We start from the raw sequence: 26,188 nt of genomic DNA on the forward strand, positions 1-26,188 counted from the left end.
CAGTCGTGTCCGACTCTGTGTGACCCCACAGACGGCAGCCCATCAGGCTCCCCCGTCCCTGGGATTCTCCAGGCAAGGACACTGGAGTGGGTTGCCATTTCCTTCTCCAATGTGTGAAAGTGAAAAGGGAAAGTGAAGTCGCTCAGTCATGTCTGACTCGTAGCGACCGCATGGACTGCAGCCTACCAGGCTCCTCCGTCCATGGATTTTCTAGGCAAGAGTACTGGAGTGGCTTGCCGTTGCCTTCTCCGGCATACTGATGTACTTAGTGGTAAAGTTCAATGATGTTTTCAACTTTGCGTGGTTCAGGAAAAAGTTGTATGCAAATAAAGCAAACATGGCAAGATGTCAGTTGTTGAACTTAGATATGGTAGGCATATGCGTAATGTTTAAAACTGTTCATGGTAAAACACTAGGGATGGAGGGGTGGGGAAACAAACAAGAAATTGCATTTAAGGACTGTCCCCCGTGAAATTTTCCATCTTTTCCATTTCTACTCGTTGCACAGATGGTTGAGGTAAGGGTGGTACAACAGAGAACAGCTGGAGAAGTAATATATTCAGTAATATATTCAACAAGTGAACTAACTAAAAGACAAGTTCTGCAAAGCTTTTGAAACAATGTTTCAATGGAAATACAAAAAACCTCGAATAGCCAAAGCAATCTTGAGGAAGAAGAATGGAACTGGGGGAATTAACCTGCCGGACTTCAGGCTCTATTACAAAGCCACAGTCATCAAGACAGTATGGTACTGGCATAAAGACAGAAATATAGATCAATGGAACAAAATAGAAAGCCCAGAGATAAACCCACGCTCCTATGGACACCTTATCTTCGACAAAGGAGGCAAGAATATAAAATGGAGAAAAGACAGTCTCTTTAACAAGTGGTGCTGGGAAAACTGGTCAGCCACTTGTAAAAGAATGAAACTAGAACACTTCCTAACACCATACACCAAAATAAACTCAAAATGGATTAAAGATCTAAATGTAAGACCAGAAACTATAAAACTCCTAGAGGAGAACATAGGCAAAACACTCTCCGACATAAATCACAGCAGGATCCTCCAAGACCCACCTCCCAGAATATTGGAAATAAAAGCAAAAATAAACAAATGGGACCTAATTAAAATCAAAAGCTTCTGCACAGCAAAGGAAACTCTAAGCAAGGTGAGAAGACAGCCTTCAGAATGGGAGAAAATAATAGCAAATGAAGCAACTGATAAAGGATTAATCTCCAAATTATACAAGCAGCTCCTGCAGCTTAATTCCAGAAAACTAAGTGACCCAATCAAAAAATGGGCCAAAGAACTAAACAGACATTTCTCCAAAGAAGACATAAAGATGGCTAATAAACACATGAAAAAATGCTCAACATCCCTCATCATCAGAGAAATGCAAATCAAAACCACAATGAGATACCATTTCACACCAGTCAGAATGGCTGCTATCCAAAAGTCTACATGCAATAAGTGCTGGAGAGGGTGTGGAGAGAAGGGAACCCTCTTACACTGTTGGTGGGAATGCAAACTAGTACAGCCACTATGGAGAACAGTGTGGAGATTCCTCAGAAAACTGGAAATAGAACTGCCATATGATCCAGCGATCGCACTCCTGGGCATACACACCGAGGAAACCAGAATTGAAAGAGACACATGTACTCCAATGTTCATTGCAGCACTGTTTATAATAGCCAGGACATGGAAGCAACCTAGATGTCCATCTGCAGATGAATGGATAAGAAAGCTTTGGTACATATACACAATGGAGTATTTCTCAGCCATCAAAAAGAATGCATTTGAATCAGTTTTAATGAGGTGGATGAAATTGGAGCCAATTATACAGAGTGAAGTAAGCCAGAAAGAAGAACATCAATACCGTATATTAACGCATATATATGGAATTTAGAAAAATGGTAACCTGAACCCTGTATAAGAGACTGCAAAAGAGACATAGGCATTTAGAACAGTCTTTGGGACTCTGTGGGAGAGGGTGAAGGTGGAATGATTGGAGAGAATGGAATTGTAGCATGTATATTATCATAAGTGACCAGTCCAGGTTCGACGCATAAATTCTCCTCTGTTCATTTCTTTGCATTTGTGCTTTTTTAATAAAATTCTTTTTTAGATATAAAAAATAAATAAATAAAAGACAAGTTCTGCAAAGCTTTTGAAACAATGTTATGTCACTTAGAGTCATTCAGCAAGGTAATGAGAAGTCAGTAACTGAAGAATACGGTTTTAAGAAAGAGTTCCTTTCCAATGGGCCCAATTCAGGGACTTTATCTAGGGATATTTAGGGACCACATTTTGAAGACATTAAGGCAACCATAGAAGAAAATAAGTTATGCAGTCACTCTGTTTAGAACACAGACCATCTTAAGAAGCATCCTTCATAATTAATGTTTATCTAGAAATGGGTATATTGATCTTAAAGGGTGGCATAAGAACAAAAAGTATCATATAGGAAAAAAGCCAAAGTGCTATTCAATTTTAAAGTGTTATAATAGGATTAACAAAGAAACCAAAGGACTGCACATGAAAAGACAAGAAATTTTACAAAAGCAAAAACAAATGAAAAAAATTTAAAAGCCCAAGAGACCAAATAAGATCTTTTCTTGAGTTAATTTACTAAATGTCTTATAGCATAAAAGAACACTTTCAGCATCTTCTAAGAAATGCCTGTAGTTCTTTGGTAGAGAATTTCTTATAAGGCAGGATTTGCCGATGAAATTCCCTCCAAAATCCCAACAGAACCCCACTGATTTCTAAGAATGTTAAGGTAATTTAAAATGTGGAAAATGTTTTACTCTTATGATGTATTTATAATGTGAACATTCATATGATAGAGTATTATTTAGCAATTTCAATGTAAGTATGAAGAGTAAGGCACAACAAAGAATGTTAAAGTAAAAAAGAAACGAATAAGTAAATACACTTGTGACTATTAAAAATACCAAAAAAACAATTATATTGAGATGTTGGAAATCTATTTCTGATTCCTTTTCCCTCCCAGTTCTACCAGAAAAAAAATTTTTTTAATTATTATTATAAAAGGATGAAGAAAAAAAAGTAAAACTGCCGTGGCTGGAAGGCCACTATTGAACAGTCATACACAAATGTTAATGTTGCATATGAGACTATATGTTACAAGAAAGGTCTCTGTCCTCAACAACTATTCTCTCTGATACTTTCATACAAACAGCAACCCATGCAAAGTCACCCATTCTCCCCTTCTTCTTCTTTTTTTAATATTTATTTGGCTCCATTCTGCCAGGTCTTAGTTTCAGCACATGGGACCTTTAGTTGCGGCATGTGGGATCTAGCTCCCTGGCCAGGGATTGAACTCAGGTCCCCTGCATTGGGAGCACAGAGTCTTATCCACTGAACCACCAGAGAAGTACTCTCCCCTTCTTTTTAATGGTGGGTTATGAAAGGTGTCCATTTAAGAAGTGCTGCCAGTAATAACATTCTTAATTATGACCTGTCTACAGACATCTTATTTTCAGACTTTTTTAGGCCTGAACTGACATGAAATATACTACTTCCTCTGCAGTTTTTTGGTTTTAGTGAAAGAACAATGTTGTCACATTACTCATCTTTTACTATCAAAATCATAAAACCAAACTCACTCATTGGTAATACATTTAGAGTATTAGGGAGTCCCCAATCTAGATGGGTTGTGTTTTTTTGGCTTGCTTGTTTGACACTCACAAAGCATTTTTTCCTAGAAAATTAAGAGTAATAAGGAAAATGCATCTGGCTACTAAAGCCCATTTTCACAGTCTCCCCATCAGTTTCTGGTATAAAAGACTAACGGCTATTAGAACGCTTCCAATACTTTCTAGGAACCTCCTATGCAAGTCTTCATTTCTATCATGAAATTTTCACACGTGAGGTATTTTTAAGCTAGTAAATACCTATTAACGATTTATTTATCACCTAAATTCTCTACTCATTTTAACAACACTGATAATACTTGATTAACTTATATTCGGTATCAAAAGTCTTTTCTAGTAATTAGAATATTAAAAAGAGACAAAAGAGAGGTGGTGATTAAAAAAAATAATAATAAAATAAAATAAAATGTAATAACAATATGTGACCTTAAACATCAAAAGCAAGATGCTATTTTAAAATGTTGAGAAGTTTAAAGATGAATGTATTTATCTTTTTAATATATTTATTTATTTATACTTATTTGGCTGCACTGGGTCTTATTTGCAGCATGAGAGATCTTCATTCTTTTGTTGCAGCACATGGGCTTAATTGCTCCGTGGCATGTGGGATCTCAGTTCCTTGACCAGGGATTAAACCCAAGTCCCCTGCATTGCAAGGTGGATTCTTTACCACTGGACTACCAGGGATGTCCCAAGATGGATGAATTTAAATTTAATCCTTTTTGTATAAAACCAAACAGTAAATTAATACCGCTAGAATTAAGTGCTGAAAAACTAAGTTATAAAACATGAAACATGACTATAATTTAAATTCTTTGGATTCTTTATCTTCTAAGCCCCCACTTTTAATACAGAATTAACTTTCCCAACCTCAGTAGTATTACTTAACACTTTATATCTAAAAACTGTACTTCCGGAATATTTTGAGTTTTCACAGTTATCAGGAAAGCCTTAGAACAAAAAAGTGGGGGATAAAAGACAGTTTCAGACAGCACCACAGTATAACTGTAACAAATACTGGCTTAGATTTCATCTCTTGACTGTATTCCTCTATCCTTTCTACAAAAACCTTTTAGCATCTGACTATTTCATTAGCCCTTCCATTTTCAAACAAGTAACCTTTACTTCCCATCATGTCCCAGATGAATGAGTCCTGAGATTTCCCAAAGGGTGAAACTCAATTATTGAGCCCCCTCTATAAGTAAGGCAAACATTCATTAAAATTTGTTGGAATCGTTTTATGCTCCAAACTGAACTTTCACTAGAGTGCTTAGGATGTTCAAAAATTTTTTTTCTCCAAAGCTCTCTCTGATCCGTTCAGAACAATCAGAATCCAAGTCGCAGAAGGATTGGAGTGTATCAGTCATGTTTGGTTCTGTCTGTCAGGGGTTCCTCCTTGTAATGGGAAATGATTTGAATGAGGATGGAACAGTTGATAAGGAGGAAGAACAAACCGGCTAACCAGATAAACAGAAAGGTGTTCTTTCCCTGAAACTCAAGAACATAAGCAGGAGCCAGCCACAAGGCCTGCCCGATGAACCATAACACCAGGAGAACCACAGCTCTTCTCCAAGGCATCCTCACCCGCGGCATCACAAGGGGGAGGAGGCAGAGGTACCAGAGAAAGTACTGGGAGGTGCAGACTTTGTTAAATGTGACAAACACTGACGTATGAAGAAAACAACAAAAGGCGAGGTCTCTGTGATAGGCGAAAGACACTGCTGAAAGTAAGATGAACTGCGGCAGGAATGCGGCAATTCCCAGGGAAAAACTCCACGTGCTCTCTGCGGTCAAATACAACATGTAAAAGTAGGGAGAGAAGTTGTGTCGGATATCCCGCCTGGTCAGGTGATAAAGGTAGGCGTGCTCCAAAAACTCCCAACCATATCTGTAGTAAAAACCGAAGCTCAGGGCAAAAAACGTGAGTCCAGCAACTGCTACGAAGAGCAGCACAGCCCGATGACACAACCTTTTCAGGAATTCGTACAAACGAGCCTGGAAAGAATATCGGGATTGACGGAGACTTTCGTCACGGTCGCGTTCCGGAAGCAAGTGGAGGGCAATGGGAAGGATATAGGTCACCGGATACATCTTCAGGTGCACTGCGAAACCATAGGATACAGCGGCACACGCGACGAGTCTTTTTTCTATCAGGTACAGGGTCATAAGCACCAGGGAGGCGACAATCGAGTCCGCATTGCCTCGGCTGGACACCGCCATAGGGAGGGGATTAAGAAGCCAAAAGACACAGTACCCGCAAGCCTGGCGGCGACCCAGCCCCTTAAGGAGCAGTAGCCGGTACAGGAGGAAGGCGGTGAAGAGGTCGAAGCTGATGAAGAGAAACTTTCCAAACAGTTCACTGAGATAGATGTTGGGAGTGAGGAGCCAGCCCAACAGGGGAGTGTATCGGTATGTCGCCCTGAGGTAAGGGGAGCGCCCCTCCGTGACGAAACGCGCGGCGTCCGTGAAGACCTGGTAGTCGATGTCTGTATACCTCACTAGCAGGGTCCGGTCCTGGAAGACCCCATAGAAAATCAGGGCCACTCGGGCAAGGAAGGCCACAACAAACACCCCGGCGGGGGGCACCCGCAGACTCAGGAACTTCTCTCCCCAGTGTGTGGTCGGGCTCATGATCTGACGGCACCACAGGAGCTCCGTCCCCAGCTCTCAAACTGCCCTGGAACGTCTAATCCTCGCTTCGGGTCCTCATCTATCAGCTAGGCGGCCAATCGAAAACAGCTTCCGGCAGGAAGCTCCGCCCCCGTTCTGCTTCCGGCCACTTACCCGGGGCCGGGTTCTCAGCGGCCCCTGCGGAGAACTACCTTCCTCTGCATTGAAGGTCTCGCTTCCGCTCCTTCTCCGGCGAAGGCGGGATTTCCGGTCCTTGGGGTAGGCGACTTCCGCTTGCCGGGCCGGCTGGCTCTGGGTGGACTCTTTACAGCGCTGCAAGTGTGTTAGTCGTCGGTGGCCGTGTACTTCCCCCGCCTCAACTCCGGTTGGTAGAGACTGACTCCTAGAGCGGAGCGAACTTCGAGCCACATCCCTCTGGCCTGGGCGGGAGATCCGAGGGTGAAAAAAAATAGGAACGAAGGAAAAATAAACCTGTGATGATTTCTCACGCTTTACCTCTGCTGCTCGAGGGTAATTCGGGGGCCGGGGGCGGGAGTGAGGCGGGTTGTGGGCTACCAGAGAGCCGAGCTGGGATGAATTGAAAGGAGGCCCAAAGTGTGTGCAGTATTTGGGACATACTTGTATTTTGAAATTATTGTTTATATAAATTTGAATTGAACTGGTCAGCCTGTATATTATCCGACAGCGCTTGGTGGAGGAACGGGAAAGGAGGACGGGAAGCTTCGTAGGGTTCCTCAAATATGTCATGCCCTCGTACTTAAGTGCCATTGTATTTACTGTTCTTTCTGTCGACGTTGCCGTCTCCTCTTCAGTCACTACTTAACCCTTCAAGCTTCGGTTCATGTGTTAACTCCTGAAAGCATATCCTGGTTCTCAGCTCACTTTTTCATCAGGCACTGTGATTTAGATTCCATTCCTAAGTGAGGATAGACGGACAGAGGCCAAGGGGCTCTAAGTTCTAGAAAATCATTCACACAGAAGCTCCTGCACCTCTGCTGTCCAGTGCCTACTGTCCCGTTGCTCTAAAACTCCCTTTTGGAATCACTATCCCTGTAATGTAGCATTTGTCAGTGACAACTGTTTTTTGGTTTCATTTTCCTAGTTTTCTGTCAGGACTCTTTATGAGTTCTTTGAGAATAGAGATTATCTTGTTCTTTTCTGTACCTCAGCGAATATCACATTACCACACTTCAGGCATTCGGTACACACTGAATTGATTTTCCAGGTTACTCATACCAGAACCTCTGGAGTGGCATCTTTGGGGATGCTTCCAACTCGCAGTCCTTTTCTCTTTGAAATATCATTTATTTCAAGTTCTACCCCCTTCACTCATCCCACTCGAAAACCCTGTTCTCATGAATTTCTCACCAAGGACTCTAACCCATGACCTCTTGCCCTTCTGTGGGCACTTATTGAACTTATAGTCTACACTTTGGAATTTCATTATTTATTTTATATTGTATTCATAACCCTTTCAATGAGATTGTAGGGTTTTTGAGGTTAGGGGATATATCTTATCCTTCATTTTTTAAAATTACTCATAACTTATTACAGTCTTAGGCACATGGTACATGGTCAGTAAATGCTGGCTTTCTTGACTTTACAGATTGATCCTACTTCCTAGGGGAGGTCTTCTATACTAGCATAAAGAAAGCAGATGACTCCATCTAGTCTGAACATGCAGCTCCCAGGACTACCCTCCATTCATCCCTCATACAGTTTGCATTTATTCTTTGGATGAACTGTCTTAATCTCACACAGCCTGTATTCATATTCTGATATCCCTTTGTCATTATCTGTGCCTTAGTATAAATATATACCTTTTATTAATAGTTACTTTAAAAAATTTTTTTGGCTGTGCTGGGTCTTCACTGCTGCATGATCTTTTCCCTAGTTTTAGAGAGCAGCGGCTACTCTAGCTGCAATGCACAGGCTTCTCATTGTGATGGCTTCTCTTGTTGGAGAGCGCAGGCTCTAGGGCACATGAACTTCATTCAGTATTTTTCTGGATCTTCCCAGATCAGGGATGGAACCTGTGTTTTCTGTGTTGGTAGGCAGATTCTTTACCAATGAGCCCCCAGGGAAGTCCCAGTAATTACTTTTAACCTTTTTTTTTTTTGCAGTTCAGTAACCATAAATACAATGGCACCATTCAAATGATGATGATGATAATTTCTAATAGCCAGGTTTGTTGACAACTTATTTGCAGTATGTCCATCGTCATGCTAAATACTTAACCATGTAAGGTAGATAGTCCCACATTCACAAATGAAGAAATCAAGGAGAAATATGGAGGTTAAGTAATGTTAAGAAATGTTAAGTAATGTTAAGAAATATGGAGGTTAAGTAATGTTCCTCAGTCACATAGTCAGCTAGTGGCAGAGCTGGAACTCAAAAGCAGATGGCCCACAGTATTCTTAACTACTGTATGGCTAACCTGCAAATAGAATGTTAATTCTGTTCTGTTCTGTTCAGTCGCTCAGTCGTGTCCGACTGTTTGCGACCCCGTGGACTGTAGCCTACCAGGCTTCTCCATCCATGGGATTCTCCAGGCAAGAATACTGGAGTGGGTTACCATTTCCTTCTCCAGGGGATCTCCAGGGATCGAACCCGGGTCTCCCGCATTGGAGGCAGACGTGTTAACCTCTGAGCCACCTTTATGGTATCTAATTTCCCCCTCTGCCTTCCTTCATTGATCTCTTGTTTGAATCTTTCTGATATTTTCTCTCACTGTGATTTATCTCTGATATTCTTTTCCTCTGCCAGTGATAGATAAGTGAGGGTTGGTCCCAGAAGGTAGAGGATATGGGAGGTAGATGTCGGAGGGTTAACTTAGTTAATCCTTCAGAGGGAGAAAGGGGTTCCTTTGGTTGGTTTGGTTTAGATAGTGTGGAAGAAAGGCCTCAACCAGTTTGTCCCTATAGAGCTTAACCTAGTAAACACATAAAAGACACCCAATTTGGGAAATTAAACAGTAAACAACTAATCAAAAGAAACTAAGTTTGGATCAAAGTGAGATGTAGATAGTTTTTGTGGGACTTAAGAAGGGAGTAGGTTAGGGAAGGCTAATTCTAGGCAACATTACTATTTCTAGGTGAGACAGAAGTATCATGGCACTAAGGACCCCATATTGAGCTCTTTGCATTGGGCATAGGAGTTGTGTCTTCTCACTTCTCCCTGAAAAAGCTACATTTTTTCAAATGCTCCACTGTTCATTACCTCTTGAACTATTACTTACAATCCTTCCTAATTCTCCCTTTCATTGTCTGCTCTTGGTTTCCAGTTTTTTAGAACTAGTGGCTAGGGAAAACACACACACATGCATACCTCAGCCCTGGAATCCTTAGTGAGGACCTTGGCCTTGGCAACTGTGCTGTGTATGCTCTCATTAGCTTTTTAGGTCCACTCTGTCTATTCTTCCTGTTTTTTCAGCATCATACAGTTTCCCTTGCCCCCTGGTTTCTCATTAGAATAGGCCAGAGGCAGGCATTAGCAGAACTTTGGCAGTGGCATGAGTTCCTCTACCTGAGGCCAAGGCTCCTGCTGAAATTATAGCCCTCTCCCTTGGCTACAACTCTCACCAGGTTTCAATGACTGTCCCTTCAGATTTAAGACTAGTAAAGGCTTCCTTAGAGAAGGGCAAGGCAACCCATTCCGGTATTCTTGCCTGGAGAATCCCACGGACAGAGGAGCCTGGCAGGGTACAGTCCATAGGGTCGAAAAGAGTTGGACATGACTGAAGCGACTTAGCAGGCACACATACAAAGTCTTCCTACTGTTCCAAGTCCCTGGGTGCTTCACCAGCCCTGACCCTCCCCATACCTTTGCAGATAATCTCTTCATTAAATCATGTCCAGTTAGCCCTTTGAGTATAAGCATCTGCTTCCTGCTGGTGCCTTAATTCAATCCCCTTCTTTTTTTATCTGGATCTTGCTTATATTTCCTGCTTTGTAATTTCTTTTGAGTCTATCCCTAATTCTTTTTGTGCTCAGCATCCTTAGTCCAGACTTCAACAGCTCAATTTGATTACAGTATTGACATTTGTATTACACTAGGATCTGTGGCAGTTACCTTTCCCCTAAAGTTTTGCAAGTCTCTTAACTGGTTTAGTGTCCTGGTTCTCAATTCTGCAGCCAGATTGTTATTCATAAACAGTATTTTAATTAGATGCTTTCCTTTCTCAAATATCTTCAATAGCTCCCAAGCCTGTAGAAAAAAATAGTAAACTATTTAACCTGATATTAAATCCTTCCATTATCTTGTGTTTTAAACCTATTCACCGAGAAAGCCCTCTATTTAGGGTGTTTTATATAATTTTTGTTTTATATTGGGGTACAGTTAATTTACAATGTTGTGCTAGTTCCAAGTGATTCATTTATACACACATTTTTTTTTCATTGTTTTTCAGATTCTTTTTCCATGTAAGTTATTTCAGAATATTGAGTGCAGTTCATTGTGCTATACAGTAGGTCCTTGCTGATTGTATCTTAGGTTTATTAACCATTCCTTAAATATACCTTTTGCTTTCTTAACTGTGATACTTTTTATCATGCTGTCCTACCTACAGAGGTTCCTGTGTCTCCTCACTTATTTATATACCACATGTCTTTCAGTACAAGAACAGACTTGTCTCCCTCTTTTCTTTCCATCCTTCGTTCTCCAGTTTTGAGCATCGCACATGAGCATCACCCACCTGGGTGGACTTCCCAGGTGGCACTAGTGGTAAAGAACCCACCTGCCAATGCAGGAGATGCAGGAGACATGAGTTCAATCTCTGGGTCAGGAAGATCCCCTGGAAAAGGAATGGCAACCCACTCCAGTATTCTTACCTGGAGAATCCCATGGACAGAGGAGCCTAGAGGGCTGCGGTCCATGGGGTCGCAAAAAGTTGGACATGACTGAAGCAGTTTCGCACGCGTGTATGCATGCAGGTGCAGTGCTAGATGCCCAGCTGTACTGGTGGCCCAACACTGACAAGAACCGCAGTTAAAGTCGCATGTCACTTAAAGTCTAGCAGGTGAGGCAGATATTAGTCAGATAATAGACAAGTAGCAAAATGGCAGCTGTGACAAGTGTAATGAAAGGAGTACATGATGCAGTTACAGCTTTAACAGGGCTTTGTCTACTGAGAGTTAACATGGGAGACGGCAAGCAGTACGCAGAGTTCCCCAAAAGGAGTAGCAGGTAGAAAGTCAGAAAAGACTGTACCTTGATGGTATGTATCGTGTCTTGTTTATCTCTTGAATGGTACATTTCTTGTAATAAGAACTCAGTTTTTGCTGATTTTTCTTGAATCCTATGTCAGATGTGTTCTAGCCACATCTCTTAGATTGATACCATCCCTTGCCTCGTGCCCATCTTTGGGGAATGTTTCCCACAGATATCTCACTGTTTAGAATATATTGTTAATGGCGTATTTGGTCCTAATGTCTGCTACTTGTTATTTTATCTTTTTTTCTTCACAAGTTGACAAGTTTCTTCAAATGTTATGGGTCTATATATTTCATATATCTTATGTCTTTCCTGTTTTATGTGTGCACGCATGAAGTCGCTTCAGTTGTGTCTGACTCTTTGTGACCCTATGGACCATAGCCCACCAGACTCCTCTGTCCCTGGGGTTCTCCAGACAAGAATACTGGAGTGGGTTGCCATGCCCTCCTCCAGGTGATCTTCCCGACCCCAGGGATCAAATCGGAGTCTCTTACATCCCCTGCATTTGAGGCGGGTTCTTTACTTCTGGTACCACCTGGGAAGCCCCATGTCCCATGACTCATCCCTGAAACCTAGTGCTACCCAAATGTTGTAGATAAGTATTTATTGATAATGGTAAGAGACCCAGTCTTCTCCTCTGTCCTTCCTTTTCTGCGGAACAAGAGTCAGTAACCATGGGGGTCTGTTTTTTCAATTCAGGACTGGATATTAACAACCAAGTCTTTTTCAGGTTATTGATAGATAAGCATAGAAGAGAAACCCACCTCTTTGAGAACTGGGGCAAGAAATACCTAATGATTAAATGAATAGGCACATACAGCCTTGAGGATATGTAAGGAACTACTCCATGGTAGTATGGCAGGGAAGTTGGGTTCATGATCGCTGGCTAAAAGGGGCAATGCCTGGGTTCCGAAGCAACTTGACTTTCCTGGATTAAGCTGAGACAGTTTTCAGATTTCTCGGTCTTAACTTTTTTGTGATCCTTTTAAAACTGAGTGTAAGAGGCATTTGCTAGAGGATCCTAAAGTTAATGAGGGGAGGTGTGGGAAAGGAGTTGGGGAACTGGTGATAACACTGAAGGAGAAAGACCTGACCATGTTGTCAGCAGCTCTTCCAGCACAGTCCAGTTCCACCCTCCTTTCCCAAAGGAAGGCCAGTGAGTTCAGACCTTAATGACAGGATTGGTTTTGATTTCTAAAAGAAGCTGCAGCGAAGAACAGAGATTCAGCCATTTTATTTAGTAATAGTAACTTGTTCTGAACAGACAAAAATAAACCAAAAAATAAACAACCCCACATATTTTTCCTAGGTACGTTTGACCTGGTTTAGTCTTTAATGCAGTAAATGGAAAAACCATCCCTAGATATTTCTGCTTTCAATAGAGTTGGCCATGACTGAGCCCAAAGCCCAGGCTAACTTTACAGCAAAACTAGTGTGTTATGTTATGTTACAAATAAGCTAGGTTAACTAGCAAGGGTAAAGGACCAGGGTAGCAGCTTTGGGAGGGGGCAGTGTCCTTAGCTTGTAGCAGTAGTATAACTGGCTTCTTTGCTCTGCTCAGGTCTCAGAGAGAAATCCCTGATGGTCTTACTAGCTGAGGTTGGGTTAGGGAGTTAGGCGGGTAATGAGGTAAAGCACAGAGTAGGGATTTCAGGAGCCTTTCCCATCAAAGCTAAAGCACCATGCCCTGCCCCATGCCCAGATGCTGGAATTGGACTCTTCCAGCACAGAAGGCATTCTCTTTGGGCTGCTTGCAGCTACACAGAAAGCTGGGCCTCTGCCTTGAGAATACCTTGGGTCCAGCAGCTCTTTAGTCCTGGCATTTAGAGTCTAGACTTGAGGCTTCCCTTTAGTACCTCTGACACACCTAAGCGCTCAGCTTCTCAGTTTAATCGCCATCACCTCCTGGGGCTGGAGCTGCAGTTGCCCCACCCCATGACAGCAGGGAAATAGAGAGGGGAACAGGATTTTTAAGTGCCACAGGGACAGGACACTGGGCATGCAAGCACACAGGCTACGTGGTAGACCGCCCTAGATTTCCATGTATGCAATATCTCCCCTCCTGGTCCTGTCAGCAGCACAGGGTTTATCGGAAGCCTCAGTGGACACCTCTGTATTCTGAAGAGCAAGTTCCACCCTCCCTTTCCCGTCATCAAACCTGAAAGCCTTTGTCAGGCTTTGCATGTTGAAATCAGGATCACTGGCTGTAAGTTCTGGGAACCTGGGGAGTCCTACCCCCCAAACCACAGCAAGATATCTGCCCCCATGCTGAGCTCTCTGAATACTTTCTTTCTATACATTCTGTAGATTTGGTTCTATATACAGCTATATACATCTCTATATATGTATGTGTGTGTATATATATATATATATATTATCTCTGTTTCTCTTTCTTAGATAAACCTTTCATTTATTTATCATAGCTTAATTCCCCGAGCCTCCACCTACTTCTTGTCTGCTAGCCCAAGTAAGACTCAAGGGTTTCATCAATTTCACTAGGTACCCCCAGTACCACCCTTTCTCATCTTTGCACCCTGAGTATCCTCCCACATGAGTCATGTTGCCCATCCTCTGAAATCTCCTCCCTTAAGATCTGTGCCCAGTGCTCTCCTGACAGTCCAAGTCCATGGTTGGTGTGGTCAGGGATTCCATTGCTCACCAGACCTGGCTGCTTCTAAAGCTGCCTGATAGCCTGAAAGATGATTTCAGCTCAGAGGAGATGGGGGCCGTAGTCTAGAAAACCACTTAGGGTTGAGGGCAAGGGAGTGTTGTTCTCTGATGGGGCTTATAAGCCAGGTTGTATCAAAAGGATGGTATGATTTAAAGTGCAATTTAGAGCAAAGTCAGGGATTGTGCAGGAGAATCAAAAAGGGTAAGTCAGAAAGTGTTCATTTTGTTATCCAAGAATCTGAGGAGTCTGGAGGCTTGGAATAGACAGCGAGGGAATGGGAAGAGAGCATTTCTTCTAGGAGGATTTCTTCTGCAACTGTGCAGAAGAAACTAGATGGAGGATAATTTGCAAATGGATAAGAAGATATACACACATACACACATACAATGCAGTGCTCTTTGCCCTTCCACGTTGAAAGAAATCAGGTCAGTCAAACATTGAATAAAGTGTAGAGCCCAGAAGGTGACTCTTTGCCTTCTGTTTTCTGTCTCAGATTTTCAAGTTGTTCTGGTTCTTGTTTGCTTGAGAGCTAGGGAGCAATGGCCGGGTTTACAGTAAGTGGAGAATGAAGGGTTAGTTGAGTTCAAGGAGAGATCAGTATAAGAGGATCTTGGCAATTGTAGTAAATTATAACCATGGGTCCATTCTGCAGATTTTGTGGGTTTCTCTGTAAGGCTATGTTCAGTTCAGTTCAGTTCAGTTCAGTCGCTCAGTCGTGTCCGACTCTCCGCGACCAAGGCTATGTACACAGATGCAAATACACATTCTGTATAAGTGTGTAGCTTATAACAATTGTGTGTGTGTGTGTGTTTGTATTAGCTGCTATAGCCCGCCAGGTTCCTCTGTCCATAGGATTCTCCAGACAGGAATACTGGAGTGGGTTGCCAGTTCCTTCTCTAGATCTTCCTGATCCAGGGATCAAACCTGGGTCTCCCACATTGCAGGCAGATTCTTTACCATCTAGGCCACCAGGGAAACCCATAACAATTGGCTGGTCTACCTTAAATAAATTGCCACTTGATTCATACATTGACTCTGTGCGAATCCATCTGGGGTGGGGGAGAGTGTTCCTTGGTACCTAAATGAGAACATGGAGCACTCTTGAGATTTGGAGCTTTAGAGAAAGTTCTGGCATCCATACACCCTTCATGACCTCATACCACAATCCCCATCAGGGAACAAGGAGTGGCCTGAGTCTGATCTCATAAAATATCCTTTTAACTTGCCTGAAACTGCCTTCATGGCAGAGTAGAGAAGAGAGAAGACTGATACTCATTTTATACTGTCTCGGCAATGGCTGAGGGAGACCATAGTTATTTGATCAGGAGGTGTAATTTCCTCCCCTCCCAGCACTGCCTAACAGAATAGCTGGCACTTTTCAGAAGGGCACTGGGAGGGGTAACAGTGAATAGTGTCTGCCAGCCACAGAGTTCTGCCTCTGCTCAAACCTTAACAAAGCCATACTGATTCCCAGAAGCTGTATACAGCAGTCTGGAAATCTGAGAATGTACTCCTCCCATTTGGTAGGTTGGTTTAAGCTTCCTGTGACTCTGTGCCCTGTGAGTCTAGTTTTAGTCAAGCATCAGTGTTAAGAGAGGAAGGCCCTTGCATTTTCCCTCCCTTCCTTCAGAGCGGGGTTAAGGGGAGAGTGGGCTGGGCAGGAAAGAATCAGGGAAGCCAGGGACAGTGTAATCAGGAACACTATTTCCAGACCTTTCTATGGGGCCTGGGCATTGGACTTTTTCCAGGGGAATGAATTGGGGAGGGTCATCACTTTATGGGACACAGGGAAACAGGGCTGCCTGGAGGATAGGTTCAAGGTTTTAAAAAATAGCTCTGCATTAGTCCCCACAGTGAAGAATTCAGTATTCAGGTTGGGTACAGGTGTGGTGGTTGTGTCTTTATGCTTTATATTCCCTGGGAGTAGAGGACATCTGTGTAGGAACTGGGTATCCAAAGAGAGGGTCCAGTTTAGAAACTAGAAAGAGGAGAACAGTGGGGACCAAGGTCCTAGGTTAGAGTCAGGAGTTGCCAACAGAAAGTAAACTACACCATGAAAAACCCTGGCTTCTCTCCACAGGTTTTGGTGGAGAAAAATTATTCTGCAGACCTATATTTCTGAGGGCACATACCCCATCAGAGAGAGGGTCTTGCCTTAGGTAACGTGGTAAGTGAGGAGATAGAGATGGAGGGGTCTCCAGCCTCAAAGTACCAGACTTTGGTGGTAGTGGGAGGTGGGGGGGAGTCTGTTCATCCAGCCACACGGTCCTCCTAATGTGAGTCTCCAAGCATGGCTGAGGCCTTCTAAGCCACTTCAGCCTAATCTTCCCTCTCCTTCCCCCATCCTGGCTTAAGGGAGTTGTGCATCTTGGGGCCAAAGTGGGGTGAGGTGAAGGGAGGAAAACCCAGGTGGCCTCTGGGTTAAAGAAGAGGAAGTGGAGAAGGATGCTTCTGGGGCTCCCCAGTAAGCCTGGGTAACAAACATCCCTCACCCAGGAGCCACAGGAAGAAGAGAAACCAGAGGGATGGGGAGGTGGGATTGCAAGCTGTCAGACATTGCTGATGCGCACACTAATGGCACTGCCCTCCTTCTCAGCCTGCTCCCTTAACGACTCCTCCAGCTTGAGCTTTTCGGGGTCTCCATAGCGTACAGTGCTGTCACGCAGGCCACTTGGAGAGGCTACTTTCACTACTTGGTCAAAAAGGCTGAAGTCCGCTATGTATTTGCCACTGGCTGACAGCGAGATGGCGGGGATGAACTCATAGCCCCAAAGGATCTCCTCCGGCAGGTAGGAGGTGCGCACCTGGCACGTGGCGCTGGTGGACTCCACCGTCCCACTGAGGATCAGCACCAGCTCAAAGTCGCCCTCACCGCTGCGGAGGGGGAGGTCTCTCAAGGGGCTGGTCTCATCTACCACGTGGTAGAAAGTAAGGGGGAGGATGAGGAAGGGGCTGTCAGAGGCTGTATCCACTTGGAAAGTCACATTGACCTGGTTGAGGCGGATGTTCTCACCCTCCTTGGTCTGGTGGGTCTGAAGCAGTTTGCCTGTCACCTGGCAGCCAATGAGAAGGCTCTTACGCATGTTGGCCACTCGGATCATAAGGCAGGGCTTCCCATTGTGGGCGGCTACAACTGCGTGCTGGCTGAAACGGATGGTCTCCGCCCGCTTCTTGGGCCGGGCAATCTTTGCCAGGAAGGTACCTGTGATGAAGATTTCCAGGATGGTGGTGAGCACCAGCTGGGCAATAAGAAGCACAATGGCCAGGGGGCACTCCTCACTGATGTAGCGGAAGCCATAGCCAATGGTGGTCTGGGACTCAAGGGAGAAGAGGAAGGCCCCGGTGAGCGTATGGACCTGTACCACGCAAGGGGTGTGGTTGGCTGGGGGGCCCAGCTCCAGCAGGTCCCCGTGGGCCACGGCTACCAGATACCACACAACACCAAAGAGGAACCAGGTGCCTGCGAAAGTGGCAGAGAAGAGCAGAAGCTTGTAGCGCCACTGCATGTCAATGAAGGTGGTCCACAGATCCTTGAGGTAGAGGAAGCGCTTGTCAGCGATGTGCTCCATTCTCACGTTGCTGCGACCATCCTTTGTGAGGACTCTCCTCCTCCGGATCCCTGGGCCCATTAGGGGCCGGCTTTCCGTCTGAGTGGTCTGGCTGTAATACACCTTGGCAACCGAAGTCATCTGCAGAGAGCAAGACAGCATAATGAGAGTTACTGCAGAAATCCAGCCACCTGCTAGCCACCCCCTTCCCAATGGGAAGGAAGAAGTATTCATTTCAGTGCCACTGATCTGTTCTCTTATTAGCAAATGTTTACTGAGCACTTGCAACATGCCAGGCTCTGTAGTGCAAGATGCTGGAAAGTCAAAAATGAATCTGACAGCAACCTTGCTCTCCAAGAATTCACAGCCTAGTGAGAAAGATACTTGTTCAGCAAAGCAAACAATTGCAATATAGTCTGATACTTTTAATTCTTAGGAGAGGCAGAGAAGAAAAAGTAATAAGTTCCCAGTTCCTTGAAGGTGGGAGTGGGACTACAGAGGGCTGCTGGTCTCCTTTCACCACAAAACTGGTTCTGCGAAGATCCCTAATTCTGAAATAGGATCCCTCCCTACCGTCTTGAATGACACCAGCAAGAAAGACTATCCTGTTGTTATCCTTCCAGGTCAGCCCCCCGAACACACATAAGCCCTTAATTTCTTCATTCTCTCCCCAACCTCCATGTCAGTGCTCACTGGTGATACTAAGATACTCTTCTAGCTGAGAAGATAGCAGAAACTACCCGTTCTTCTACCCCTCAAGATGTTCTCTAAGCACCCAGCCCATTTCACTATTTTTTATTATTGTCATTATCATTATTATCATCTTTTTGCATTATCTAGGTTTGGGTCTGGAGTGGTGTTAGAAAGAGCATAGACAGAACTGAACAAAAGTAAACAAGCGATGGTGTAGGAAAAACATCAAACTGAAGCCTCCTGGCAGCACTGGGCCATTTTCCCAAGGACTGGGAGAGATGCCAGATTGTAGGTGGCAAAATTGTCTTGACTGAGTGAAGTAGGAGAGTTGGGAGTGTATATTAGCTTGTGACTATGTGTGCTCAAGTTCAGATTCAGGAATGCTGTTTGTCCTGATAGTAGAAAGTGGGACAAGGCTCTGAAATAGGAGACAACTCATTTAATACAAGGTGCTTGGCACCTCTGCCCAAGGAATAACTTGTACTTTTCCAGCAGAGAAAGAATTATAAAATTAAATTGAGCCCTTGGACTTGAGATCTGCCAGCCAGACCTTCTGGGAAGGAGCAGGTGATCTCTGGGGAGTTTGTTTCTTGGAGAACACAGAGAGGCTCATCACATTCTCCATTCTCAGAAGTCTGTCCCATTGCATTTTCTCCTTCTGCACACTGCCCCTTAGCCTGTACCCCCATGGCCTTATTGCTAGGAAACTATCTAGGTCCATTCATATATTCACCCAGTCAGTTCAGTTGCTCCGTTGTGTCCAACTCTGCGACCCCACGGGCCACAGCACACCGGTCTTCCCTGTCCATTACCAACTTCCAGAGCTTGCTCAAACTCGAGTTTGAGTCGGTGATGCCATCCAACCATTTCATCCTCTGTCGTCCCCTTGTCCTCCTACTTTCAGTCTTTCCCAGCATCAGAGTCTTTTCCAATGAGTCATTTCTTTGCATCAGGTAACCAAAGTATTGGAGCTTCACCCAAGCAGACACAAAATTGGAGATCACCAACAGACAAGAATCCAAGAATATTCAGAGACAACCAGGGGCGCATTTTACACTGCCCACTTGGAACTCATCCACATGAGACTCCTCAGCCAGACATGGCTATTTTGGAGGAGACCCTGTAATTCTGAAGTTTGAAAAATTCTTATTTAGCCCCATTCAGTACTCAGTAGTAGTAATATTAATAAAAGAAACAGTCACCACAAAACTTGCATCTGTGTACCATTCACAGTTTATATGTTAGCATGCTTCTCATTTGACCTTCAAACTCTTGAAAGAAGTGAAACTTCTATAGAATATTTTGAAGAACAGGGGAATCTAAAACAGGTTCTAGAGAACAGAAGGAGTGCTAGAAAGTTGTGGATGAGTGAGCATGATTTTAATTTTCAAAAAAGAAAATTTAAGTGCATTTCACAAACTGCAATGAGGTAGACCACAGACAAGACTCTAGAATGGAACATTAAGATAGTGAACACTTGGGCAGGGTTGGGGAAAGGCAGTTATCAGTAGGACCCAGCATGGAGTTATTAAGAACAAGTCAAATGACGCTAACCTAATCTTCTTCTTTGACAAGGTTACTAATTTGGCACATCAGAGAAACGCAAAAGAGAAAGTGCATCTAAGCAAGATTTTTTTTAAAAAAAACAAGATCTCTCGTTGTGTCCTTGGGGACAGAGACAGATGAACAAAATGCTTCTCTAATTGGGTGGCTTAAAAATAAAAAATCAGTGTTACTGGTGAGTGGATCATGAGAGCCTGAAATAAGCTTTCTAATGATGTACCAGAGAGCTTTATCTTTGATCTTGCCCTTAGTCAATGTTCTTAACACTAATTTTATTCAAAAATAGAGAACACATGACCTTCGATTATGCAGATGACACAGAGCTGGGACAGATCAAAAAGAAGCCAGATGAGTGGGCCAAACATAACAAAAAGGATAAACATTGGATTACGTATTTGGGTCCAAAAATTACCTGAGCAAGTTCTGCAATTGGAAAGATGTGATTTCATAAGCAGACCATGAAAATAAATGTAAGCATTTTAGCAGAAAGGAATCCAATGTGAGTTACTTACGTGTTTTGGTTGCCAAAAAAGCTGTGCAATTGTAAGTTCCTTGAGTTGAACTAAAGTATCTAAGGATTCAGTTGAGTCTGCTCTGTTCATCTCACATCTGCAGTATTGAGTCTCAAGGAACAATGAGGACATGAGGGTCTTCAGAACCAAATCACGTGAGAAGTGGTTGAAGGTAATGGAGACGTTTACTTGGAGATGAGGCAGTCTGAGGGGTATGAAGGCGATGTGAGAATATTCGGTTTGACTGCGCTGCCATGCGAACAGAAGTTTGAATTTGAGCTCCAAAGGGAACAACCGGCACCACTGAGTTTAAGCCATCAAGAAAAAGATCAACCGCCAAGAAAAAGATTCTAGATTGATCTGAAGAACACGTTAACGAGTGTAGAAAGAGCGTCTCAAAAGGTCGAGAGCACCCTGTCCCTGGAAGTGTTTGGCGCCAGGTAGGATGAGAACTTTACAGAGATTCTATAGAGGAGATTAGAGCTTTGGATGGGAGGTTTAAAGACTGTCTTTAAGTTTCTGACTACATTCATAAAAGATCAAGATGCCTGCCTCCTCCCTGTCTCTATCCCCTCATTTATACCATGACATCCAGGGATCCTGCACTGAAGTCTTAGCTTCGCTTGTGCTGAGAAGAGACCCTGTCTGGGGAAATGGAAGCTCTTGGGGCTCAAGGAAAGTCTTGCTTATGGTTCCCAATGTGATAGTCTATGATTATATATCGTTTGGCGGCTTCCCTTGTGGCTCAGTTGGTAAAGAATCCGCCTGCAATGCGGGAGACCTGGGTTCGATCGCTGGGTTGGGAAGATCCCCTGGAGAAGGGAAAGGCTACCCACTCCAATATTCTGGCCTAGAGAATTCCATGGACTGTATAATCCATGAGGTTGCAAAGAGTCAGACACAACTGAGCGACTTTCAATTCACTTCACGTATCATTTTACAGTTTATGAAACATATAATTTGACCCCCACACCATGAGGTAAGTAGGAAACACATCATTAGAAACTAAGGTTCAGAGACGTTTGCTCCAAGTGGATTTGGAGCCAGAACCCAAGTCTCCTGGCTCCAGAACTTTTAAATTGCAGCAACTCCTTCCGTATATCCCAAGTTCATTCTCACCATCTCATGTTCTCAGGGGGTGCCTCTGTAGTCTCCTGTATAGAGGAGCACAGCTGAGACAGAGAAGGTGGAACTTCCAGAGGCCAGTGTTAAGGCTACAGATTCTTGGGCAGTGGAGGTTTTGGCTACTGGCTAGTTGTGACTGCCGCCTCCAACTGTGGGCCTGCTGTTGCCAGCCTTTGTATCTGCCTCCTCCAGCTGTTATATGCTGCTCCCAGCTATTGCACTACCTCCCACAGCCAGGCAGCTTTGTTCTCCACAGTAGTGAGAGTCAGAAGCATATAAACAAATCTGCTACACTCCACCCCCAGGGCTGGCTGGGCCCCTGAGAAGGGGGCAGCATCAGTTCAGTTCAGTCGCTCAGTCGTGTCCAACTCTTTGCGACCCCATGAATCACAGCACGCCAGGCCACCCTGTCCATCACCAACTCCCGGAGTTCACTCAGACTCATGTCCATCGAGTCAGTGATGCCATCCAGCCATCTCATTCTCTGTCGTCCCCGTCTCCTCCCACCCCCAATCCCTACTAGCATCAGACTCTTTTCCAGTGAGTCAACTTGTCGCATGAGGTGGCCAAAGTATTGGAGTTTCAGCTTTAGCATCAGTCCTTCCAATGAACACCCAGGATTGATCTCCTTTAGAATGGACTGGTTGGATCTCCTTGCAGTCCAAGGGACTCTCAAGAGTCTTCTCCAGCACCACAGTCCATAAGCATCAATTCTTCGGCGATCAGCTTTCTTCACAGTCCAACTCTCACATCCATACATGACCACTGGAAAAACCATAGCCTTGACTAGACGGACCTTGGTTGGCAAAGTAATGTCTCTGCTTTTTAATATGCTATCTAGGTTGGTCATAACTTTCCTTCCAAGGAGTAAGCGTCTTTTAATTTCATGGCTGCAATCAACATCTGCAGTGATTTTGGAGCCAAAAAAAAAAAAAAAAGTCTGACACTGTTTCCCCACCTATTTCCCATGAAGTGATGGGACCAGATGCCATGATCTTCGTTTTCTGAATGTTGAGCTTCAAGCCAAACTTTTCACTCTCTTCTTTCACTTTCATCAAGAGGCTTTTTAGTTCCTCTTCACTTTCTGCCATAAGGGTGGTGTCATCTGCATATCTGAGGTTATTGATATTTCTCCCAGCAATCTTGATTCCAGCTGGTGCTTCTTCCAGCCCAGTGTTCCTCATGATGTACTCTGCATATAAGTTAAATAAGCAGGGTGACAATATACAACCTTGACATACTCCTTTTCCTATTTGGAACCAGTATGTTGTTCCATGACCAGTTCTAACAGTTGCTTCCTGACCTGCATACAGGTTTCTCAAGAGGCAGGTCAGGTGGTCTGGGATTCCCATCTCTTTCAGAATGTTCCACAGTTTATTTTGATCTACACAGTCAAAGGCTTTGGCATAGTCAATGAAGCAGAAATAGATGGTTTTTTGGAACTCTCTTTCTTTCTCCATGATCCAGCGGATGTTGGCAATTTGATCTCTGGTTCCTCTGCCTTTTCTAAAACCTGCTTGAACATCTGGAAGTTCACGGTTCACATATTGCTGAAGCCTGGCTTGGAGAATTTTGAGCATGACTTTACTAGCGTGTGAGAGGAGTGCAATTGTGCGGTAGTTTGAGCATTCTTTGGCATTCCCTTTCTTTGGGATTGGAATGAAGACTGACCTTTTCCAGTCCTGTGGCCACTGCTGAGTTTTCCAAATTTGCTGGCATATTGAGTGCAGCACTTTCACAGCATCATCTTTCAGGATTTGAAATACCTCAACTGGAATTCCATCACCTCCACTAGCTTTGTTCGTAGTGATGCCTTCTAAGGCCCACTTGACTTCACATTCCAATATGTCTGGCTCCAGGTGAGTGATCACACCATCGTGATTATCTTCATTGTGAAGATCTTTTTTGTACAGTTCTTCTGTGTATTCTTGCCACCTCTTCTTAATATCTTCTGCTTCTGTTAGGTCCATACCATTTCTGTCCTTTATCGAGCTCATGTTTGCATGAAATGTTCCCTTGATATCTTTAATTTTCTTGAAAAGATCTCTTGTTTTTCCTCTTCTGTTGTTTTCCTCTATTTCTTTGAATTGATCGCTGAGGAAGGCTTTCTTATCTCTCCTTGCTATTCTTTGGAACTCTGCATTCAGATGCTTATATCTTTCCTTTTCTCCTTTGCTTTTCCCTTCTCTTCTTTTCACAGCTATTTGTAAGGCCTCCTCAGACAGCCATTTTGCTTTTTTGCATTTCTTTTCCATGGGGATGGTCTTGGTCCCTGTCTCCTGTACAATGTCCTGTACAATGAACCTCCGTCCAGAGTTCATCAGTCACTCTATCTATCAGATCTAGTCCCTTAAATCTATTTCTTACTTCCACTGTATAATCATAAGGGATTTGATTTAGGGGGCAGCATAGAGTTCTGGAAATTATTTGTTGCTGCCCCACCTGAAACATATGTAACTGTCTCCTCTAGAGGGTGCTGTTTCCCCAGTAGATCCCAGCCAGATACCAGGGACAGTAGCTGAAGAATTCTGAAAACAAAAGCAGCCTCTTAGCTGTCAGACACAATCACCTTCTTTTACTCCAAAAATTAAGCTGCTGCTGCTGCTAAGTTGCTTCAGTCATGTCCTAACTCTGTGCGACCCCATAGACGGCAGCCCACCAGGCTCCCCCGTCCCTGGGATTCTCCAGGCAAGAACACTGGAGTGGGTTGTCATTTCCTACTCCAATGCATGCAAAAGTGAAAGTGAAGTCGCTCAGTCGTGTCCAACTCTTTGCTAAGTTGCTTCAGTCATGTCCTAACTCTGTGCGACCCCATAGATGGCAGCCCACCAGGCTCCTCCGTCCATGGGATTTTCCAGGCAAGAGTACTGGAGCGGGGTGCCATTGCCTTCTCCAAAATATTAAGCTAATGAGTCCCTAAAACAAAGGCCAGTCACACCTACTGTGGTGTCCGGCATGTTCCCTCAGCAAACACCTCTCCCTCCTGATTCACACCTACAGATCTATCTAAGCTTTATTTCTTTATCTAAGAGCTCATGAGTCGTTTATTCCCCAGAATGGGTTTATCAGAGCCTTTCTTGAGTATAGGACTGCTCTGCAGTATGCATAACTCCTTCTGTGATTAAAACCGGTTCCTGGCTCCCCATCATTCTCAGCACAACGTTCAAGGCTCTTCGTGGTTTGGTCCCTGCCTCCTCGGCATTGGTCTGGCCACTGTCCTGCTCATACCTAGACTCCAGCTCCATGAAGCCCCTCACATCTACCTTTACCTCTGGGTCTGCTTTTGCTCTGCACCCGCTCCTTGCCCACCAGGATGGTGACCTTCAGCTTATCTTTCAAAACTCACTCAAGTGTTGGTTGCCCCCTTGGAAGCCTGCCTGACTATTGAAGAAACAGTTCATCTCCACCTCCCCGCCTCCAGCAAGAATTTACTAAGCATCGTTTGTACACATTCCTATTTTCGAACATCATGGTGTTTTGCCACGGTTTGTTTACAGTTGTTTGCTACCTGTGAGTTCTGAATTTAAGGCCACAGACTGCATATCACCTGTTTCACCAGTACTGACTGCAGTTTGTTAAGAAAGTCTGAGTTAAAGGATGACTAGAACCCGGATTTGGATAGACAGAGGCCTGAGTCAGGGCTGCAGCCATGGTCTACCTCACAGGGACCCAGGTTTACACGTGCGCAGATGTTTACAAATTCTTTTCAAAAGGTGGGATAGAGCAAGCCCCAGGCACAGGTCCCAGTTCCCTCTGGATCTGTGGTTCCCCTTCCAAGAGGAGGAAGGAGGAGAACAAGCCTATACACAGCTGTGGGCACTGGGGAGGACTCTGCCCAACTGCATGACCAGAAAGGATGCTCCAGCCCCCTCCCTGAGGCACAGGAGGAGGGGCGGGTTAGAGCTGTGTGCCTGTCAGGCTGGGAGAGGGGTGGGCAGGGAAGCAGCCCCGAGCAAAGAGCTTTATCTGTCCTCTCTGTGGCAAGAGCAACCCGAATGAAGAAGCTTTGGGATCCGAATCCTAAACGCATCCATTTCCACGGGTGAATGAATTCTTTCTTCTACTTCAGGCTCTCTTTGGTTTCCTAAACAGTTAACAGTGCCAGGACTTCCATGGTGGTCCAGTGGTTAAGACTTCGTGCTCCAGCAAAGGAAACCCTCAGAATGGGAGAAAATAATTGCAGATGAAACAACTGACAAAGGATTAATCTCCAAAATATACAGGCAGCTTATGTAGCTCAATACCAGGAAAACAAACAACCCAATCAAAAAAGTGGGTGGAAGATCTAAACAGACATTTCTCCAAAGAAGACATACAGATGGCCAACAAACACATGAAAAGATGCTCAGCATCACTCATTATTAGAGAAATGCAAATGAAAACTACAGTAAGGTATCACGTTATACCAATCAGAATGGCCATCATTAAAAAATCTGCAAACAGATGCTGGAGAGGATGTGGAGAAAAGGAAACCCTCTTGCGTGGTTGGTGGGAATGTAAATTGATAATGGCTGCTATGGAGAACAACATGAAGATTCCTTTAAGAAAAACTAGGA

The 26,188-nt window shown here is 44.1% G+C and overlaps 2 protein-coding genes across 2 annotated transcripts; both read right to left on the reverse strand.

The window, feature by feature from the left end:
• Positions 1–2,085: 2,085 nt before the first annotated feature.
• PIGM (phosphatidylinositol glycan anchor biosynthesis class M) lies at positions 2,086–6,472 on the reverse strand. Its single transcript, XM_088835937.1, has one exon. The coding sequence runs from the start codon at positions 6,307–6,309 to the stop codon at positions 5,038–5,040; it is 1,272 nt and encodes a 423-aa protein (XP_088692063.1). The 5' UTR covers positions 6,310–6,472; the 3' UTR covers positions 2,086–5,037.
• A 10,268-nt stretch (positions 6,473–16,740) lies between these two features.
• KCNJ10 (potassium inwardly rectifying channel subfamily J member 10) lies at positions 16,741–17,880 on the reverse strand. Its single transcript, XM_055403172.2, has one exon. It carries the CDS (start codon positions 17,878–17,880, stop codon positions 16,741–16,743), a length of 1,140 nt encoding a protein of 379 aa, XP_055259147.2.
• Between the last annotated feature and the right edge of the window lie 8,308 nt (positions 17,881–26,188).

The sequence above is a fragment of the Moschus berezovskii genome, chromosome 4 (assembly GCF_049115385.1).
Source record: "Moschus berezovskii isolate FMDL1 chromosome 4, NW_MosBer_1.0, whole genome shotgun sequence".
In the NCBI taxonomy this organism is placed as follows: domain Eukaryota; kingdom Metazoa; phylum Chordata; class Mammalia; order Artiodactyla; family Moschidae; genus Moschus; species Moschus berezovskii.

Excerpts from the sequence above, each read along its gene's own strand:
- PIGM (XM_088835937.1), bottom strand. The coding sequence starts at position 6,309 with ATGAGCCCGACCACACACTGGGGAGAGAAGTTCCTGAGTCTGCGGGTG.
- KCNJ10 (XM_055403172.2), bottom strand. The coding sequence starts at position 17,880 with ATGACTTCGGTTGCCAAGGTGTATTACAGCCAGACCACTCAGACGGAA.